Source organism: Nerophis ophidion, linkage group LG07 (genome assembly GCF_033978795.1).
Source record: "Nerophis ophidion isolate RoL-2023_Sa linkage group LG07, RoL_Noph_v1.0, whole genome shotgun sequence".
In the NCBI taxonomy this organism is placed as follows: domain Eukaryota; kingdom Metazoa; phylum Chordata; class Actinopteri; order Syngnathiformes; family Syngnathidae; genus Nerophis; species Nerophis ophidion.
The window spans coordinates 29081348-29099637 of NC_084617.1; the positions used below are offsets into that span (position 1 = coordinate 29081348).

The 18290-nt window shown below is 37.6% G+C and overlaps 1 protein-coding gene across 2 annotated transcripts in view; it reads left to right on the forward strand.

The window, feature by feature from the left end:
* Positions 1–18290, forward strand: part of clec16a (C-type lectin domain containing 16A) — a 139277-nt gene that overhangs the window by 25617 nt on the left and 95370 nt on the right. For both annotated transcript variants that reach the window (XM_061905873.1, XM_061905874.1), the window contains exons 6-9: positions 6935–7058; positions 7830–8004; positions 8091–8141; positions 14466–14582. In XM_061905873.1, the coding sequence (XP_061761857.1) occupies positions 6935–7058; positions 7830–8004; positions 8091–8141; positions 14466–14582 (467 nt within the window). The remainder of the gene's footprint in view (positions 1–6934; positions 7059–7829; positions 8005–8090; positions 8142–14465; positions 14583–18290) is intronic.

Sequence of the window (18290 nt, forward strand, 5' to 3'; positions counted from 1 at the left end):
TTTGCGTATGTTGTTTACATGCTTTTATTTTGTTAACGCCTTTTCTTAACAAGATGGCATCGCCCGGCGTCGAGGGGCTCTTGGTAAAGATGGAACATTTGGCAAAAATACCGGACAATTCTGCAAATTTCATGGCTGGCTTACAGCGTGGTCACTCCGGGATCACTTACGACCGCCAGACATTTCTGAATGTGGATAGATTGGGCCGTTTTGGACTGAATGACACGTGCTTGCTAGACCGGCTAGCTAGCATGGGAATACTTTGCCGGCTACATCCAGCGGCCTGTGAAGCAGCCGAGTATATGTGTTGTCTGTCTATTTATCAATCATGCAGACGAGGAGTGTTGGCTGAGTTCTTAACGTTTGTTTTCAGAGCGTGCATATCACAACATACAAGATGCCATCATGGCGACACAACCTATACCGCGCTACCGCGCATGCTCGTCACTCCTGTTGCATGCTGGGTAGGGTAGTTATTTTATTCCCTGGCTCATAACATGACAATATAGTACCATGTATATGATGCGTTCAGTTTATCAAAGCACTAAGCAAACAATCGGAAAATTCCCATCATATCAATTCCTAGATATGGTCATAATTATTTTAAGTGCACTACGCAGAATAAACACAACATTATTAATATTGCTACTACGGATAATTTGATCAAAAATTCCCTAAAACAGCCTACTACCTATAATATAGGTTTTTTAAACATAAGATCCCTGATAAAAAAAATGTTTCTGCTGTTACCTCAGAAATTGCCTGTTCAGATGTTATGATTGTGGCTCAGACATTTGGATGTAGATTATATTTATTTTGCATAACAAACAGGATAACTTAAATACCCTGGCAGTGGTAGTAATAAGCTTAAATGTTTGTATTTACATTTTTTGAGTTGATTTTCATAAAATATGCTATTTAACTGCTACTGTTTAACAAGGACTGATTTAAATTGTGTTTGCACAATGAATGTTTTGGCGCTTTTGTTCATGTGGGGGAATATCCCAATAAAGGTGCACTACACACTACTTTTGAATTCATTATTGGGCTTTGCGTATACAATGCAGTTAATCGCGATTAATCAGAGAAATAGTGCGATTAACTTCGATTAAAATTTTTTATCGTTGCCCAGCCCTAATATATACTGTATATATATGTATATATATACACAGTGGGGCAAAAAAGTATTTAGTCAGCCACCGATTGTGCAAGTTCTCCCACTTAAAATGATGACAGAGGTATGTAATTTTCATCATAGGTACACTTCAACTGTAAGAGACAGAATGTGGGGGGAAAAAAATCCAGAAATTCACATTTTAGGAATTTATTTGTAAATTATGGTGGAAAAAAGGTATTTGGTCACTTCAAACAAGGACAATCTCTGGCTCTCACAGACCTGTAACTTCTTCTTTAAGAAGCTATTCTGTCCCCCACTCGTTACCTGTAGTAATGGAACCTGTTTGAACTCGTTATCTGTATAAAAGACACCTGTCCACAGCCTCAAACAGTCAGACTCCAAACTCCACTATGGCCAAGACCAAAGAGCGGTCAAAGGACACCAGGAAAAGAATTGAAGACCTGCACCAGACTGGGAAGAGTGAATCTACAATAGGCAAGCAGCTTGGTGTGAAAAAATCAACTGTTGGAGCCATTATCAGAAAATGGAAGACATACAAGACCACTGATAATCTCCCTCGATCTGGGGCTCCACGCAAGATCTCATCCCTTGGGGTCAAAATGATCATGAGAACGGTGAGCAAAAATCCCAGAACCACACGGGGGGACCTGGTGAATGACCTGCAGAGAGCTTGGACCAAAGTAACAAAGGTTACCATCAGTAACACACTATGCCGACTGGGAATCAAATCCTGCAGTGCCAGACGTGTCCCCCTGCTTAAGCCAGTGCATGTCCATTCCCGTCTGAAGTTTGCCAGAGAACACATGGATGATACAGCAGAGGATTGGGAGAATGTCATGTGGTCAGATGAAACCAAAATAGAACTTTTCTGTATAAACTCAACTCGTCGTGTTTGGAGGAAGAAAAATACTGAGTTGAATCCTAAGAACACCAGACCTACTGTGAAGCATGGGGGTGGAAACTTCATGCTTTGGGGCTGTTTTTCTGCTAAGGGGACTTGACGACTGCTCCGTGTTATGGAAAGAATGAATGGGGCCATGTATCCTCAGATTTTGAGCCAAAACCTTCTTCCATCAGTGAGAGCTTTGAATGGTTGACCCAATATTTATTTTCCACGATAATTTACAAATACATTATTTAAAATTCCTAAAATGTGAATCCTGGACTTTTTTTTCCACATTCTGTCTCTCACAGTTGAAGTGTACCTATGATAACATTTGCAGACCTCTAAATTTTCAGTGTGCGGGCCTCAGTGGCAAAGGTTTGGACACCTCTGCAGTAGATGGCACTCAATGTGTGGGTTGTCCTTCAATTATTTATTTATGTGCTGTCATCCAGTCAACTTGTCATCCATGGTTGCAAGAAAGTGCACTCTGTTTCTTAACTGCTCTTTCTGTGCCAACATTGTTACTTAATCTTGTAACACTCTGGTTTTAGTTTGTTTTTTCCCCATCACTGCAATGTTAAACATGGAAGTGTTTAATGCACGGGTGTCAAACTCAAGGCCTGGGGCCACATCTGGCCCCAGGCCTTGAGGTCATTTCATATGGCCCGCACCGCCTGGAAATAATGTGTCCATAAAGTACTTTATCTTTTCTTACTAAAAGTATTATTAATTTCCATTTCCAAAGCATACATGTACTGCATGAAATTACATACATTTTAAAGGTTACCATTATCCAATATTGCAACAAATATACATCATTATCATATCTTAAAATTTTCAATCTATTACACCGATACACCCGTAGTAAATTGAAAAAAAACCCACCACTGTTTTTTATTTTAAAATTATGTCAACTGAGCGACCAATTTTTACGCTAAAATCTCTGGTTTTTATTTTTTACTGTGTATTACTTAAATGGAAAAATAGTTCCACAGTTGTTTCTTACATTAAAAAAATGCCAGTTGCCAAAATAAAAAAAATAAAAACACTCGTACTGTTTTTCCATTTACAGTAATATGTCTTCAATTCTACCATGAATTTTACAGTAAAGTTTGGTGACGAAGCTGCCAGTTTTTTATCGTAAAGAAACAGTGATACTGTTTTTCTTCTTACAGTAATATTTTGAAAAAAAAACAACACTAAAATTCTGCTGATTGCGTTGCCATTTTTTTTACTGTAAAATCTACAGATTTTTTGTTACAGTCCTTAGAAAATATATCTACCGTATTTCCCAGACTATAGAGTGAAACCACACCTACTAAATTGTAGAAAAAAAACATATTTTTCCATATATTAGCCACACCGAACTATAAGTCGCAGTTATATCTGTCTTGAAATTAGTTATTTACACAGAAATATTTACCTTAATTGTTTTCAAACGTTGTCTGTAACATGGCAGTAAAATGGCTGATCGAACAAAACAGAAATCATCGTCATGGACCCACTAGCTGTGCAAGCTAGCTCTCTAATCAGCTAAACAGACTCAATGTTTCTGTGAATTTACTGAGAAATTTGTGAAACTGAAAAAATACAAAAAGGATGCCGTTGTAAGTTAATAATACGAACACAGACACTCGTAAACATGTTAGCATATTAGCTATTGCTAATAATGCTAGCTTGATTACATTACAATAGCACGTACAAATATGCATGAAAACACTCCTCCAGACATCACACATGGGACGCTCTAGTGAGTAAGACTTGTTTTAGTTATATTGTAAAATTTACAAATGTTGCTTGGAGTGATGAATGAAGAATCCATACGAGTAGCTACGCTCTGGACAATTAGGAGACGGAACGGCACTTTAACTTCCGGTTCAAGGCACTTCACAGCAGTAAATAGTGTCAAAGTTAACCGAGCATCACGTGCAGTGAGCAAACTCGTACAAAAGGTGGCACTGTAGCACCAACAATAACGCACCATTTGCATGTGCTTAATGAAAACTATTTGCATTATGGCCGTCAGTGGGGGAAAAAAATCCAGAAATTTGCTGCACCCTTTTTAGTGGCTGGGTTGTAAAAAAGTAGTGGTTTATAGTCTGGAATTTAGGATACAAGCGGTCCTTCAATGACAATGTGGCCTACAAGGAAAACACGTTTGACACTCTTGCTTTAATGCTTCTGCTTTGTGACGATGGATCCTGCAACGCTGGAACATGATTGTGTTGATATTCACATCAATTATCAGTACCATAACAAGAATAATGACATCACTTCTCAGTACCCTAACAATAATAATGACATCACTTCTCAGTACCATAACAAGAAAGTCATCTTCCAGACTTCATGTTTGCAGTTTGTGTTTTTTAATCATTGATGATGTTTCTCACAGCCTCTATCTACTCTTTACAGTATTTACATTAACTCTCTGTTTGTTTCTTCTACTCCCTCCTCTCCCTTCCTCTCCCTCCTCTCCCTCCTCTCACTTCGGTCCCCCCTCTCCCTCTCCCCCTCCTCTTACTCCACTCCTTCCTCTCCCTCCCCTCCCTTTTCTACCTTTATCTCCCTCCCTCTCCTTCCTCTCCCTTCCTGTCCCTTCTCTTTCTCCTCTCACTCCTTTCCCTTCCTTTCACTCCTTTCCCTCCTCTGCTCCTCTCTCTCCTCTCACACCTCACTCTCATCTCCCCCCTCTCCCTTCCTCTCCCTTTTCTTCCTCCTCTCACTCCTCTCCCCCCTCCCCCCCTTCCTCTTCCTCCTCTCACTCCCCTCCTTCCTCTCCCTTCCTCTTCCTCCTCTCACTCCCCGCCCTCCTCTCCCTCCCTCTTCCTCATCTCACTCCTCTCCCTACTCTCATTTCCCTCCGTCCTCTCCCTTCCTCGTACTCTTCTCACTCCTTTTCCTCCTCTCCCTTCCTCTTCCTCCTCTCACTTCTCTCCATCCTCTCACTCCCCTCCCTCTTCTCCCTTCCTCTTCCTCTTTCTCACTCCTCTCCCTGCTCCTCTAACTCCTCCCCCTCCCCATCTCTGCCCCCCACCCCCCCACACACACACACACACACACTCCCACTCCCGTGCGCCCCACCTGCCTAACTGCAGTGTCATGTAAGTTGGTTCCATTCATTCAGTCTTGCACTCGTCTGGGTATTCCTGAAAGCAATTCCAACAATTGGCATCACTCCAAACATGAACATAAAAAGCTTAAAATGTTTTCTACGAGACAGAATTGGACGCCAAAATAGTCTTCAAAGCTGACACGTTAGTTTTCTTGATACCCAGACGTGTTTTATGTGTGAGTGTAATGTGATGTCATCAATCTACTTCCTCCTACATTCATACAGAAGAATGTGCATCCCTTCCTCCTTGTTGTTTTTTTCAGTTCTTGGAACAACTCTCTTTTTCCTGTTTCTCTGTATTTTGGTTCTTATTTTGGTTTGATAATATTTCAATATAACACTTCCAATTATCTCTTTTATGCTTCATTTATCAGTTTCTCCGCCACAAAATGATGCTAGCCAAGAATTTGTATCTATTCTTTTCACCAGTAAATAACTTAAAACATGTATGCACATTCAACACTTCAAACATTTAGTATAATTGTATGTGGAATTCAATTATGGAATAGATTAAGCACATAGTTTAAACAATGTATTATGATGCAGTTTAAGAAACTAAAAGTATTTACAAACAAGGAAGAATTAAGACAAACATATTGAACTTATTGAAAATGATATATTATTATTATCATTATGTGAATAACCACTGACTTAACTATTTATGTAGAGTACTGTTGTATTCACAATGAACTGATGTACAAATGAAGAACAGGAAGTGCAATTGCTATAAGGTAGAAAAGGGGTATGATTAAATAAGCTCTGCTTCTTCCTACTCCTTTTCAGACATGTAAAAAAAACTGATAATATCATATGATGTATCATATCAAAATGTTCTAATCATGTTTAAAATGAACTTCAACCATAACAATGTTAATGTTTAAAGGCATCCAACTAACAACAAATTATTTTTTCTTAATTTTTCTTAATTAGTCAGATTTTTATGGAAGCCGGTTTCCGCCAGTATAAAACAAAAACAAATACCCCAGTGGTAAATCAGAATTATTAGATACATAGTAGAAACCATGAACTCAGAAAGTAGAAATTAATAGATTAAAAAGTCAACATTATGAGTTTAATAATCGTAAGTATGAGATAAAAAGTTGAAATTTAGATAAGTCAAAATTATGAGATAAGAAAGCCAAAATTAATAGACAAAAGTTAAAATTATGAGATAAAAAGTTTAAATTTATATAAGGAAAATAAATTATTAGACAAAAGACATAATTATAAGATAAAAAGTTCAAATTTTGGGATAAAAAGTGACAAGTACAAGATGAAAAATTGTGAAATGTTTTACACAATAGTCTCAGGAATTTTGAGATAAGAAATAATGATTATGACTTTTTATCTCATAATTTCAACTTTATATTTCATAATTGTGACTTTTTATCCCATAATTATAACTCTTATCTCATAATTCTGACTTTTTTTTCATAATTCTAACTTTGATCTCATTAGAACTTATCTAATAATTGCGACTTGTCATCGCATAATTTCCTTTTTTTTTTTTAATCTAACAATGATTTTTTTCTCATAATTTTGACTTATCTTAATTACAACTTTCTATTCAATAATTTTGACTGAATCTCATAACTTCGACTTTCTTATCTCATATTTTCAGCCTTTTATCTCATTACTACGACTTACCTTTAGGCTCCCATAGATTTGTATGATTATTTTTGTATTTCTTCACATATCTGTCACTCTTTGTTCCTTTCTCCTGTCATCAAGTGTTGTGTGTGAATGTAAAAGTGGTTGAAAACAAGAATCAGTCTTTGTGACCGCCTCCTGTGTGTAGTGGACAACCAGCACATGCTGCACTACATCCGAGATAAGACGGCGGTGCCATATTTCAGCAACTTGGTCTGGTTCATCGGCAGCCATGTCATCGAACTGGACAAGTGCGTGCAGACAGATGAAGAGTAAGCCTTTCTTTATCCATTTCCTCAGATGTTCTACTTTTGGCCTGCAGTGTTCAGGCTAACCCATTATATCTAGAACAGTGGTTCTTAACCTTGTTGGAGGTACCAAAGCCCACTAGTTTCATATGCGCATTCATTGAACCCTTTTTTAGTGAAAAATAAAATGTTGTTTTTTTTCAGATTCAAGACAATGTTGTATGTTTTTGGTAACACTTTAGTATGGGGAACATATTTTAAGTAACAAAGACTTAATTTAGAGTTTTTTGTACACTAGGGAAACATATTCTAAGTAATAAAGACTTAATTTAGAGTTATTTGGTTAGGGTTAGGGTTAGGGTCAGGGTTATAATAAGGCCATACCGAATAAGGCATTAATTAGTACCTAATGACTAGTTAAGAGCCAATATGTTACTAATTTGCATGTTAATAAGCAACTAATTAATGGTGAATATGTTCCCAATACTATAGTGTTACCATATTTTTTTTTACTGGTGCATAAAATGAACCATGCATGAACATCACCTTGTTCAAACAACAAAACTAAGACGGTGCATAAACTTACAACAAATTACACACCTGCAAATCAATCAGCTGTTGCCGTATCCGTAATATGCCAAAAGGGAGAAGTTTGTATTTGCACGAAGAGTCGGGTGTGTTTTGACCTCGGCCGAACCCCTGAGGTCGACTCATCGAACCCTCAGGGTTCGATCAAACCCCGATTAAGAACCACTGATCTAGAAGAACTTGAATTTGTTGCCTGCTATTTCCCAGGCACAAAAACCGAGGCAAGTTAAGCGACTTGGTAGCAGAGCACCTTGACCACCTTCACTATCTGAACGACATCCTCATCATCAACTGTGAATTCCTCAATGATGTTCTGACGGACCACCTCCTAAACCGCCTCTTCTTACCGCTCTATGTCTACTCTTTGGTTAGCCATGAAACGGTAAGCTGCTATTCTGGACAAGTAGTTCAAACTGAGTCTTAGATGACACTGTGACCCCAACTGTGTCTTTTTCTTCTTTTTTGCAGCCTGAAGAGCGAAAAATCAACCCTCAGGTGTCCCTGTACCTGCTGTCTCAAGTAGGCAACACAAGTGTGCACACATTTCATGACTAAATGACATAATACATATAGACCGCCATCTATGGGTTGTGTTTAAATGTCATTCAAAACTTACACTTACAGTGGAACCTCCATTTATGAACTTCATTGGTTCTTGCACAGGCTTCACAAATCGAAAAGTCCGTATCGTGAAGCAAATTTCTCCATAAAAATCAAATTTAAATGTGATCTAGAAGAGATTATTCCTTAAGGAATTGTGTGTGAATGCTCCAATGCTGAAGTTAAACTGAAATGCTGATAGAATGTACAAAACCCAAAAGCAGTGAAGTTGGCCCTTTGTGTAAATGGTAAATAAAAACAATACAATGAATTGCAAATCCTTTTCAACTTATATTCAATTGAATAGACTGCAAAGACAAGATATTTAATGTTCCAACTGAGAAACCAATTTTTTTTTGCAAATAATCATTAACTTAGAATTTAATGGCAGCAACACTTTGCAAAAAAGTTGTCACAGGGGCATTTTTACCACTGTGTTACGTGGCCTTTTCTTTTAACAACACTAAGTAAACGTTTGGGAACTGAGGAGACCAATTTTTGAAGCTTTTCAGGCGGAATTATTTCCCATTCTTGCTTGATGTACAGTTTCGCTGGCTTCATGGTGTGCTAAAAACAACTTGGTTCTTAACACTAACAAAACCAAAGATCTAATTGTAGGCTTCTGCAGGAAAGGGGAGAAAAAACACGCTCCACTTTTACTTAATAACAATCTCGTAGAAAGGGTCAAACAATTCAAATTTTTAGAGGTGACCATAACATACGATCTATACCACCCAGCACATATGGCCTCTTCAACCTGCTACCCTCTGGAAGGAGGTATAGATCGATTCGTGCCAGGACCACCACATTCTGTATCCCCAAGGCTGTGAGACTGCTAAATAAACAGCTTGCCCCTTTACTTCCCCCAACCATCTTATTACCTCACTCTTCACCACCTCCATAATTGTGCCCTGGACATTGCATTGCTGCAACATCAATGCAACACCCATCAGACATCTGACTGTTTCCACACCCCTCCATACATGATCTTCTTGACAATGGTAAACTGTAAACTATGGTCAACCTGCACATCAATGCAGTTTCTATACCGTTAGACAAAGCTCAAACAAAATCTCGTTGACATGTTAGACTTAGGGACGGCGTGGCGCAGTGGAAGAGTGGCCGTGCGCAACCTGAGGGTCCCTGGTTCAAATCCCACCTAATACCAACCTCGTCACGTCCGTTGTGTCCTAAGCAAGACACTTCACCCTTGCTCCTGATGGGTGCTGGTTGGCGCCTTGTATGGCAGCTCCCTCCATCAGTGTGTGAATGTGTGTGTGAATGGGTAAATGTGGTAGTGTCAAAGCGCTTTGAGTACCTTGAAGGTAGAAAAGCGCTATACAAGTACAACCCATTTATTTATTTATTTAAGTGTTATTATGACAATGACAATAAAGGAATTGATTGATTGAGTGAGTGAGTGAGGGAGGGAGGGAGGGAGGGAGGGAGGGAGGGAGGGAGGGAGGGAGGGAGGTGAGGTGAGGTGAGGTGAGGTGAGGTGAGGTGAGGTGAGTTGTTCAACAGTCCGGAATCTCCGTTGTCGTATTTTAGGCTTCATATTGCGCCACAGATTTTCAATGGGAGACAAGTCTGGACTACAGGCAGGCCACTCTAGTACTCGCACTCTTTTACTACAAAGCCACGCTATTGTAACACATGCAGAATGTGGCTTGGCATTGTCTTGCGGAAATCGTCCATGAAAAATATGTTGTATGGATGGCAACATATATTGCTCCAAAACCTGTATGTACCTTTCAGCATTAATAGTGCCTTCACAGATGTGTAAGTTACCCATGACTTGGGCACTAATACAGACCCATACCATCACAGATGCTGGCTTTTCAACTTTGCGCTTATAACATTCCGGATGGTTCTTTTCCTCTTTCGTCCAGAGGAGATGAAATCCAGTTTCCAAAATCAATTTGAAATGTGGACTCGTCAGACCACAGAACACTTTTCCACATTGCATCAGTCCATTTTTAATGAGCCCGGGCTTAGCGATCCCGGTGGCGTTTCTGGGTGTTGTTGATACATGGCTTTGGCTTTGCATAGTAGAGTTTTAACTTGCATTTACAGTTGTAGCGACCAACTGTAGTTACTGACAGTGGTTCTCTGAAATGGTCCTGAGCCCATGTGGTGATATCCTTTACACATTGATGTCACTCTGATGCAATACTGCCTGAGGGATCGAAGGTCACTTTGGTTTTCGGCCTTGTTGCATACAGGCAGTGATCTCTCTAGATACTTTGAACCCTTTGATGATATTACAGACCGTAGATGGTGAAATCCCTAAATTCCTTGCAATAGCTCGTTGAGAAATGTTGTTCTTAAACTGTTTAACAATTTGTTTGTGAAAGACTGAGCATTTTCACGGAAGCTGCTTTTATACCCAATCATGGCACCGACCTGTTCCCAATTAGCCCGTTCACCTGTGGGATGTTCCAAATAAGTGTTTAATGAGCATTCCTCAATTTTCTCAGTCTTTTTTTTCCACTTGTGCCATCTTTTTTGAAACATGTTGCAGGCATCAAATTCCAAATGAGCTAATGTTTGCAAAAAATGAAGTTTCTCAGTGTGAACATTAAATATCTTGTCTTTGCAGTCTATTCAATTGAATATAAGTTGAAAAGGATTAGCAAATCATTGTATTCTGTTTTTATTTATAATATACACAAAGGGCCAATTTCACTGGTTTTGGGGTTTGTAAAACAACAATTGAATGAAAACAACAGGGGCAACATCATTAAAAGGATAAAAAGTGGATACAAATGATAAATTAAAAGGTGCATTAACTAAAAACTTTGCAAAAAAGAGAAGTTTTCAAATGTTTCTTAAAAGTGTTAGCACAGTCAAGATCATGGAGGGACTGGTGCAGAGTGTTCCAGAGTCTGGGAGCTATAGCCTGGAATATCAAGTCTCCACAGGTTTTAAAATGAGATTTTGGGATCTTTAGAAGAGCCTAGCCTGAAGACCGAAAGAATTTGGGAAAAACAATTTGAGTTGTCGTCACGTTATGTTGTTGGTTTTACGAGCAGAGGAGCATGTTGGGCAGCGTACACACACACAGTGTACTTACAAGCAGACATAAGTTGTAGACAGAAAGGGAGAACGGACACATTTTGGCTTAAAGGGGAACATTATCACAATTTCAAAAGGGTTAAAAACAATAAAAATCAGTTCCCAGTGGCTTGTTGTATTTTTTTAATTTTTTTTTTTAAATTTTACCGGTCTCCGAATATCCCTAAAAAAAGCTTTAAAGTGCTCGATTTTCGCTATTTGCGATGCGACTATCCATTTCCCTGTGATGTCATACAGTGCTGCCAATGTAAACAAACAATGGCGAATAGCACAGCAAGATATAGCGACATTAGCTCGGATTCAGACTCGGATTTCAGCGGTTTAAGCGATTCAACCGATTACGCAAGTATTGAAACGGATGGTTGGAGTATGAAAGTATTGAAGAAACTGAAGCTATTGAGCGAATAGCTATTGACACTATTCATAGCCATAGCATGGCCGAATAGCTGCGTTAGCATCGCCAGTAAAATTTGCGGACCAAACGATCAGGACTTTCGGATCTTGTGACACTGGAGCAACTTAAATCCGTTGATTGGTAAGTGTTTTTTTCGCATTAAATGTGGGTGGAAGGAAACGTAATATAGTTGCAAATGCATCTGCAGGTTATCCATACATCTCTGTCCCAAGTCTGCTTTAGCACCGCCGGTAAATAGCATGTTAGCGTCGATTAACGTAGCATGTTAGCATTGATTAGCGACCAAAAATGTCTGATTAGCACATAAGTCAACATCAACAAAATTCACCTTTGTGATTTCGTTGACTTTATCGTTGCAAATGCATCTGCAGGTTATCCATACATCTCTGTGTCATGTCTGTCATCGCCGGTAAAATGTGGAGACACTCCAGCACATTCAATGGGGGACTGGCGGAAGACACTTTCGCATCTTCGGGCCAGTGGTGCAACTTGAATCCCTCCCTGTTAGTGTGGTTACACCCTCCGAGAACACACCGACGAGGCATGATGTCTCCCAAGGTTCCAAAAAATTGTCGAAAAAACGGAAAATAAGAGAGCTGAGACCCAATGTTTACAATGTGTTGAAAATGAAAATGGCGGCCGTATTACCTCGGCGACGTCACATTCTGACGTCATCGCCTCCAGAGCGATAAACAGAAAGGCGTTTAATTTGCCAAAATTCACCCATTTAGAGTTCGGAAATCGGTTAAAAAAATATATGGTCTTTTTTCTGCACCATCAAGGTATAAATTGACGCTTACATAGGTCTGGTGATAATGTTCCCCTTTAAAAACTAAAAATAAAGGTGAAGTTATAACACTGAAACACCTTCAGAAAGAGGTGCTTTGTGGCATGGCTAGCTAGCTAGCAGCTAACATCCATCCCCAGTCGGCAGTATTTTAGCTACTTCTAAATCAGTAATCCTCGTCTCCAAGGTGACAAATAAAGTACGTTTCTTAAAAGTATCATTCCTGCATGACGAGGAATAGCTAAACTTGCTTCACTACAAGAGGAATAGCTAAACTTGCTTCACTACACACCGTTGCTCACCGGTGTCAAAATGTAAACAAACGCCATTTAAGGATCGAAACCTAACATCCACTGTAATGATACCAAGTACAGTAGCGTATCTAGTCGATACCACAATGATTACGTCAATATTTTTTGGCATCACAACATCTTCTTTAGTTTGTTTTTTATTCGTATTATTTTTATAAACTCAAGAAATATGTATCTGGACACATGAGGACTTTGAATATGACATGTAACTACTTGGTATCGGATTGATACCCAAATTTGTGGTGTCGCCCAAAACAGAAGAATAAGTGATTATTACATTTTAACAGAAGTGTAGAAAAAACATGTTAAAAGAGAAAGTAAGCAGATATTAAAAGTAAATGAACAAGTAGATTAATAATTCATTTTCTACCACTTGTCCTTAATAATGTTGACAAAATAATAGAATGATAAACGGCACAATATGTTACTGCATACATCAGCAGACCAATTAGGAGCCCCTGTTTGCTTACTTACCAATAAAAGACAAGTTGTCTTGTATGTACACTATTTTATTTAAGAACAAACTTGCAATAAAAATCATATGTATAATCTACCCTGAGATTTTTTTTGTTGAAATAAAGCTAATAAAGTAATTTTTTGTGGTCTTTATTTGGAAAAGTACCGAAAAGTATCAAAAAATGTTGGTACCGGTACCAGTATCTAAATAATTTTGGTACCAGTATCTAAATAATTTTGGTGTCAGGACAACACTACTTACAACTAAAAGACAAATAGTTTAGTATGTTTACTATTTTATTTCAGGACAAACTTGCAATAATAAACATATATTTAGTGTACCGTAAGATTTTTTGTTAAAATATAGCTAATCATGCAATTTTTTGTGGTCCTCATTATTTAAAAAATTACCGAAAAATATCCAAATACATTTTGGTACCGGTACAAAAATATTGGTTTTGGGACAATATTACTTTGAACACTGTACTTCTTTCACCAGGAAGGCAAAGTGGGGCCTGGTTGACATTTGCTGAACACACTTCTTCTGTATGGCACATAAAAAAAAAAACAGCAACAATGTAAAAATACAGCAAAAAGATACAACGTGATGAGAAAAGGCTGAAATTTTGATAATAATAACAAAAATGTGTCTGTTTATCCTTATTATTAGCCTTTTGAATTACAAATGACATGATGATGTCACACTATCACCACATTAAAATAATATTAATAACAATACTGTTTATTTTTATATTCTTAAAGGCTACACACCACTGCTGTACTTTTTAGAATGAAAATCAGTTAATGTAGTTTTTTATGAGCACATTGTTCTGAAGTAGTGGGAGGTTATAGAACACAGTTGGTCTTTTTTCAATGTTTTGTTGCCTCTTGGCAGCTGATACTGATGTGTAAATTCAGTTGTCGCACACTGTTCTTAAATACTTGACATTTTGAAACACTTCAATAAAACAGCGAATTTAAAAGTTTGTAGTTCATTTTTTTTTATCATGTTATCAATTAAGTATTGAGAATCCTGGAAGTCCGTAGGTATCGACCAATGAAATTCTGGCAGATAAACGGACAAAATAAATTATATTTCAATGTTATAAATATCCATGCAATAATGTTGGTAGGTGAATTAACACATTATTTACACTCTAAAGTTGTCCTTGTAATTTGTTTTTTCCACGTTCCAGGTGTTTCTCATCATCCACTATCATCCCCTCGTCAACGCCCTGGCTGATGTAATTCTGAACGGAGACCTGTCTGTTTTCATCCCACAGATGGACCATCACAGTACACACAAGAACACAGTAAGCCTTATGCATTTTTTTTAAGTCATGGATACACACAGCTAAGTCTTAAACAAAGAATCAACTAAAGATGTGACATTCGCCAATGTATCAAGTCTTTTAAACGGCTCTTTTAAATCAAAAATGAGAACCGATTCAAAGTTGTGAGCCATTTGTTTGGAGCCGTAACGGTCTATAAAACGCAGATATATACGTTGTGAAAGTAGTTATTTACACACAACCATTCTGTAGTTTAGTTTATTAAGGATCCCCATTAGTCTACACCGCAGTGGAGACTATTCTCCCTGTAAATATGTATTTACATATTTCCAAACGGTGTCTGTAAGACGACAGTAAAACGGCTGATCAAACAAAACAAAAGTCATATTTATGAACCCACTAGCTGCGCAAGCTAGCTCTCCAATCAGCTAAACAGACTCAATAACTCCACATTGACGTTTTGGTGAATTTACAAAACCGAAACAATACAAAAAGAATGCCATTGTAAGTTTGTAATACTAACATAGACACCCGTAAACGTGTTAGCATACTAGCTAAGGCTATCAACGCTCGCGGGATTACCTTACGATGGCACGGACAAATGTGCATGAAGACACTCCTACATACATCACACCTGGGAATGTTTAGTAGGTAATAATTGATTTAGTTATATTGTAACACTTACAAATGTTAAATGGAGTGATGAATGAACGTTCGCATGGACGAGTAGAAGACGGAATGGCACTTGTACTACTGGTTTAAGATCGAACCAGCACCTGCAGTGAGCAAACTCGTCCAAAAGATGGCGGCATAGCACAAACAATAATACACTATTTAACTGTTTTTTTTTTTTGTTTTTTTTGTGTAGTATTTGCATTATAGTCGGCAAGAAAAATCCATATTACAATCGCACCGTTTATTAATTTGCAGAGTTAATAGAGAACGAAAAAAGAAGGGGCTTATGGTCCGGATTTTCTGGTAAGTCAAAGGAAACCTAGCAGCATTTACTTGTTTTTTTATTAAAAAAAAAAAAAAAGAATATATAATTATACTATTAATAAATTTTTATTTTATTGATTTATTTTGATTCATTTTTCTGGTAATTTTTTCTGCTATGTAAAGTAGTTTTGGTGTACATACATACAATTGTGAACTCTCATTTTTATTATGTCCTAGTTTTTATTCCAGTTGCATTTATACTTTTTACATCCATCCATACATGTGAATTTTAATAAATTTTTGCATATTTTTCTATTGCTAAAATGCTTTTGTGTTACAATTTTGTTTAGGTGACGGAAAATTACAAATAGTAATATATTTACCGTATTTCTCGGAGCATAAGTCGCGCCGGAGTATAAGTCGCACCTGCCGAAAATGCATAAAAAAGAAGGAAAACATCATATATGCGTCGCACTGGAGTATAAGTCGCATTTTTGGGGGAAATTTATTAGATAAAATCCAACAAGAACAGATATTTGAAAGGCAATTTAAAATAAATAAAGAATAGTGAACAACAGGCTGTTATATGACACATAAATAACCAACTGAGAACGTGCCTGATATGTTAACATAACATATTATGGTAAGAGTCATTCAAATAACTATAACTTATAGAACATGCTATACATTTACCAAACAATCCGTCACTCCTGATCGCTAAATGCCATGAAATCTTCCTTTTCGGTGTCGCTTCTAAACAATTCTGCCAACTCCAAAGGAAGACAATGTGCCGCTTCCTCTTCTATCGGTACATCGCTTACGTCAGAGTCATCGTCAGGTGCAGTTCCAATTATTCCAGCCTTTCTGAATCCGGACAGGATGGTTTCGGTTGTCACTGAAGCCCATGCTTTGTCGATCCATCCGATGACATCCAGAAAAGTCTGCCTTAAAGCTCCTATTCACGGAGATGTCAAGTGGCTTGAGTATTTTGGTTAAGCCTCTGGGGATGATGCCAGGTATGGAGTTTAAAACTTTTAACCGTACGGTTGACAAGCCTCTCCCGGCAGCACGTTGTTCAAGCACCCATTTGTGAATTTGTTCCTCGAGCTGTGGCCACCTAGCTTTTTGCCTGCGATTAGCTTTTTTAGTTTTCTTCATTTCCGTAATAGTAGTCTCCGCTTTTCGCAAGTCCCTTAAAAGTTTCTCGTTTACTCCAAACTTTCTTTCTGCTGCTCGATTGCCGTTTCCTGCTGCGTATTTCACTACTTCCAGCTTGTAACCTGCAGTATATGCTTTCCTTTTCGGTAGAGGTGGGGAGAGTAGCCAGAAATTGTACTCAAGTAAGAGTACTGTTACTTTAGAGATTTATTACTCAAGTAAAAGTAAGCAGTAGTCACCCAAATATTTACTTGAGTAAAAGTAAAAAGTATGTTGTGAAAAAAACTACTCAAGTACTGAGTAACTGATGAGTAACCTGTTTGTTTAATGATTACGGCAACAAATAATGCACAAAAACATAAAAATAGCAAAGAGCAAATTCAGAGCCAGGAATATCTCTTAAGCAACTAAAACAATAATATATATTAAATAATACTACATTAAAATAAAAAAATTAAGGCACATTGAGCCACAATAACTTAACAGCACCATAGGCTCAATAGGCATTGATGGATTGATTGATTGATTGATTGATTGATTGATTGATTAAAACTTGTATTAGTAGATTGCATAGTACAGTACATATTCCGTACAATTGACCACTAAATGGTAACACCCCAATAAGATTTTTAAAGTTAATCAATTACTTAATAAATGACCAAGTCAAGGTGATCTACCTCATATATACATATACATACACACACATATCATATACATACACACACATATCATATACATACACACACAAATATCATATATATATATATATATATATATATATATATATACATACATACATTTATATATACAGTATATAATTTATATTATTTTGCCGTTTTTGTTGACATGTAAAAGGTGTTTTAATGAATATACATGCATGTTTAACATATAGATTCCTATCTTTCATAAAGACAAGAATATAAGTTGTGTATAACCTGATTCTGATGGCGTGCATTGATTGGAATCAAACAGTGTAGTGCTGATTACGTCCGCATTTTTCAAATGGAGGAGAAAAAAAAGTTCTTCTTTTCTGTCCACTAACACATGAAACTCGTTGGTTTTTGGCATCTCATTTGTCCAGCTTCCATATTCGTTTTTATACACTTTACAATAAATACATTGGCGGCAAACTCCGTAGTTTGCTAGCTTGTATGCTCTGGCTTTCGGAGACTCTTATTTTGTTAGCGCAGGCGCGATGGAGCGGCACTTTTATTGTGAAGACAGGAACTGTGCGATCAGTCTTTAGGCTTTTGACGGGAAGTACAGTTGAAATAAAAAGTGTCTTTTTTCCTTTACACTTTTGATTGATTGATTGAAACTTTTATTAGTAGATTGCACAGTACAGTACATATTCCGTACAATTGACCACTAAATGGTAACACCCCAATAGGTTTTTTAACTTGCTTAAATCGGGTTTTACGTGTGACGGTCATGTGACCGCCTGGCTCTGTTTGATTGGTCCAACGTCACCTGTGACTGCATGAGATTGGTGAAACGCAGGCATGCGTAGATCCTACTTTGAAAAACCAAAACAAACATTAACAGATCGATAAAAAAAAGTAGCGAGTAGCGAGCTGAATGTAGATAAATGGAGCGGCGTAAAAGTAGCGTTTCTTCTCTATAAATATACTC